The sequence below is a fragment of the Empidonax traillii genome, unplaced genomic scaffold (assembly GCF_003031625.1).
Source record: "Empidonax traillii isolate 1590-97213 ecotype Southwest subspecies unplaced genomic scaffold, ASM303162v1 scaffold912:size315693, whole genome shotgun sequence".
NCBI lineage: Eukaryota > Metazoa > Chordata > Aves > Passeriformes > Tyrannidae > Empidonax > Empidonax traillii.
The window spans coordinates 244,569-249,135 of record NW_020956105.1 but is presented as its reverse complement, the minus strand read 5'-3'; the positions used below and the strand labels follow the sequence as shown (position 1 = coordinate 249,135).

At 37.7% G+C, this 4,567-nt stretch overlaps 1 protein-coding gene across 1 annotated transcript in view; it reads left to right on the top strand.

Moving 5' to 3' along the window:
* The window catches only part of CFAP46 (cilia and flagella associated protein 46), a 65,048-nt gene that overhangs the window by 24,536 nt on the left and 35,945 nt on the right, over positions 1-4,567 (top strand). Inside the window, exons 24-25 of the mRNA XM_027902825.1 lie at positions 1,185-1,316; positions 2,016-2,181. Of these exons, the coding sequence (XP_027758626.1) occupies positions 1,185-1,316; positions 2,016-2,181 (298 nt within the window). The remainder of the gene's footprint in view (positions 1-1,184; positions 1,317-2,015; positions 2,182-4,567) is intronic.

Genomic DNA, 4,567 nt, shown 5'->3' with positions numbered 1-4,567 from the left:
TTATCAGAAGAGGAGAGAGTCAACTCCATTTAGAAGCAATTTTTTGGAATGTAGGAAGCCTGAAATAAACATGTGAAAGTTTGGATACAATATGTTATTAGGTTTTTTCTCTGCAAAATAATTTCTCTTTTAAAAACAGTGTTCTGCTCTTTGAAAATCGTGGGTTTCTGCCTGGGGAAAAAAAAAAAACCAAACATGTAAAACCAAGTAAGATATCTTAATGTGAAATACATAGTTTCAGAACTTCACAGAAATTTAAAGTATACCTGCTGCACGTCCAGCAATCTGCAAAGTAATGAATCATTAAACGTTTGGTTCTTTGACAAAGAAATGTAGTCGTGCACTGTCAGTGCTGTTTCCAGAAAGGGAAGACAGGCTCAGTGTTTCCCGGTAAAGCACAGCCGGGGGATGGAGAGGTGGATTTTGACGGTGTTGCCGAGCTGTGCTGTGGGCACTGGTGCCCTCTGGTGCACGCAGACCGTGGCTGTCGATTCTCACACAGGGTAGATAGAACGGAGCAGCTGGAATGTGCATGTCTGGTCGTGGCTGAGTTTGTAACTAAGACCTTAAAAAAATCCTGCAAATTGTATTTCTTTTTTTCTTACAAAGTCACTGTTAACCAAAGGTATCAAATTTATTTAGTTATTAATTTTTAACTGATTAACTGTAGCATTGCAACCTACATTGTTTTCTTTTAAATGTAGCAGAATAGGATTCATACCAATTTCTCCAGGGCTCTGTGCATAATTTACCAGACATAAGCATTACAAATTCCAAAAGAAACTATCAAAAATCATCTAATTTTCCTGATTTCTGTTTTTTAATTGCTTACTGTGTAAGTTCACTTTTGGATTAATATTTTGTTTGATGTACAAGAGTGAAACATGGGAAGAAAACTACAAATCTATTTCCTTCTCTTGCTAAATACAGATAATAGTTTTTTACATTTGATTTCACAGTTATATTCATTAGAGGCATGAAAAAGATATTTTATTCGGTAAGTTTACAAAATGTCCAGTTTTTGAAATGTGTCCTGATTTTAAAAGAAAACTCAGTAGAATCATTTGTAACTTCCAAAGCAAGGGACATCTATATAGTAGAAACTTGAAAACATCATTAATAGGAAATGGGATGGTCTTAGACTGGAAGACTTAGCACCTCTTGAAGTATTTGCCTTTATGCAGGCCAAGTAACAGAGTGAAACAAGAAATGTTAAGCATTACTGCCTGGATGCAAGGACAGAGCATAATGGAAAAGTTGGCTGGAAGAAAACATCTGCGTGTAGCAGCATCAAATGCCTTTGCTCAGAGTGCCAGGTATGTTTTATTTTGAGACAAGGTTAATATAAAACAGATATAAAATTTGATTACAGATTTGGGGATCGGCGTGTTTTCTCCCACCACTGATAAAAAGCAAAATAGTTGTGAGTTGAAATGTTTAACAAAGGATTTGAGAAACTTTTACACTTCAGTAAATTTATCAACTCCTTTCCACGTAGCTGATCTTGTGGTGTCATAGAATTGTAGGAGAGCGTGGTTGGCAGGACCTCAGAAAGGATCTAGTCCAGACTCCTTGGGGCACGTTCATGTGTTACAGTCGTGCTATGATAAGCAAAATCCATGGCATGCTAAGAATTGTTTTATTCTATTTTTTTAATGTTTTTTAGAATGAGAAATTAACATAATAGGAAGCCAAAAATGTATATTATTCTAATTACAACATCTTAAGTAGATTTCTGCTATTTTTTAATGAATGCTCTTGATCTAAAATTATACAGAAATACCATAAAGTCATTAATATGATACTTCTTGCTGCTTCTGAGTGTGTGAAGGTGTTTTGTATATAAAAATGGAAAATAGCTTTTTTATGAAGCTCACATGCTAACTCCTCCCTGCTGAGATTACATATGGTGGTGTGTAGATCAGGTAAACCCCAATATTTGTAGAAATAAAATCCCTTATTTTGGCTAAAGTAGGATTGTTTACCCTCATTGAGCTGTATTTCTCTTTCTTCAGGTATGCAGGTGAAGCAGGAAATTATTCCCTCGTAATGTTTGCAGCCAGACACTTCTGGAATGCATGTTTGCCTTTGCTGGGCTCTCCACATGACAGAGAACATCTTAAAGAACCTACTGAAATAATTCTTAAGAGTATAATTAAAGCAGAATCTAAAAATAAAGAGGTAAGAATTACTAATAAGTATTGTTAACTGTGCCTGTGTTTAGTGATTGGTGCTGATGGTAAAGAAACTTCAATGTACCTTTCCTAAAAGGGGAAAGAAACTTCTTTGCCATAAACACATTTATGGTTTCTTAGCTGCATTCACATACCATACGTTACACATTCAGGGACTCACATGCTCCTTTATTGCATTTGATGGTTCTTATGGTTTTAGGCAATTGTCAAACTCACAACATTTTTCTGCAAAGTAATTTGCTCTCTGATTTTCACTGTAGGGTTTTACTTTGTGAAGCTTGCAGAAGAGAGTGTTTAGAAAATACTGAAAATCCAGGGAAAAAAAAGTCACTTCCAGGAAGTATGATAATAGATGCTAAAACAATAACTCAGAAAAAAAATGTTACTAAATTAAAATTTCCCCCTACCTGCAGACTCAGATTTTTAATATGTGCAAAAGGAATTTTTACTTCTCATATCTTCAGGTTTTTAACAGACTATTTAGCACTTTGGCAGTAGGAAGAAGTTATAATTTAGACTGTGCTAGGAGTCTGTGATAAAATTAAATACTTGTTGGTTATGAACAGCGTGTGTAATCCAAAGATGTAATCCCCCTGAAGCAACATGTAAGTAATTTGTGTTGTGTAACACATCTTACCGTGTGGACTTTCTTCTGCACACTGAAACATCCATACACTTTTACAACTTTTCTTACTGCAGAACTCCATGGAGCAGATCCTTTTCTCCTCCTAGATTTGATTTACATGTCAGTGAGGTCCATGTGAGTTTTCCTGTGCATTTCCACGGTCACAATTTCGATTAGAGCTTGAGGGGATTGTTGATGACTTTGCATCCAAGCCCAGTGGTACAAATGGTACAAGTGGTCTGCATCTTAGATCACCAAGCAGTGTACTACAAGGATAGAAAACTTCATATTGATTTTTCCTCAAACCATATATAAATCAAAAATAATCAGAGATGATGACTGCTCTTCTTATTCTGGGTGTGTAGAAACTGTGTACTTGGAAGCACAGTGAAGGTTGGAAGCTCAGTGGAACTTTAAGAGTGTTTAGATACGTAACAGCAACTGCGCATAAGCACAGTCCTAAAGTTTCATTTATTTCTAGGGATATATTTAAAACCAATAAAAAGGAATTATGTGTATATAGTTAACTCACCGCCACAGAGTGTTTTCAGTGTGAATCCTTGGTAAGTTGCAGTAAAAAGCAAAACTTTAATGTAGATAATGAAAGTTTACAATTATAGGTAGCATAGATCTTTTATGTCTGAAAATGTTAGTAATTCTTATGAGTTAGAAGTGAATAACTCCAGATAATAGTTAAGAAAAATATTTTCTACAAACAGAGTGTTCAATATTTGATTGTTTCTGGAGTTACCAGATTTTCATCCACCAGTACCCCCAAATCCTTCACCGCAGGACTGCTCTCTGTTCATTCCCTGGTCTGCTCTGATAGTGGGGTTTGCCCTGACTCAGGTGCAGGACCTTGTTGAACTTCACCAGGTTCCTTGGGCCCACTGGTGAGGGCTGTCAGGGTCCCTCTGGGTGACATCCCTTCCATCTAGTCAGTGAACCCACCACTCACCTTGGCGTCACCAGCAGATTTGCTGAGAGTGCTCTCACCCCCCTTGACAATGTCAGCGATGAACTAACCAGTACTGGTCCCAGTAAGAACCTGTGGGGGATACCACGTGTTACTGGTTTCCTCTTTGACACTGAGCACTCTTTGGGTGCAGCCATCCAACCACTTCCTTATCCATCTAACAGTCCATCCAGCAATCCTCTGTCTGTCCAATTCAGCAGCAACAAGGCTGTAGGGCTCTGTATCAAAGGCCTCACAGAAATCCAGGTGCATGACATCCATGATCCTTTCCTTGTCCGCTGATGGGGTCATTCCATTGCAGAAGGGCACAAAATCAGTCATACTTTGTGCCTTTATGGAAGTAAATGCTGTTTTGATCAAATCTGATAAATCTTTGATGATGCTAATGTCATACTTATCCAAAGGTTGTGGCTGTAGCTCAGTTAACTTATTAGCATCGTCCTTTATGGTCAGCATGTCATATATGGATCTGTTTTTGAAACAGGATGATGAGTTTTATCTATGAAGATGGAAAACTCTGCTGTAGAGCAGAGCAAAACAGTTAACAAGTCTCCTACCTTTGGCTGAGAGTTGTGATAGTCAGCCTCAGTTCCTGTACTATCTGGGATAGATGAGGAGTTAAATAAAGAGAGGAGTGAAAAAGCTCAACTCCTAAACAGATGGCTAAAGGATTATTGCCACCGTCAAAATTTTGGGTTCTTTGACCATGGGGCAAACTCCATGGTACCCAGTCTCTCAAAATCAGATGGGATTCATCTGTCTAGGAAGAAA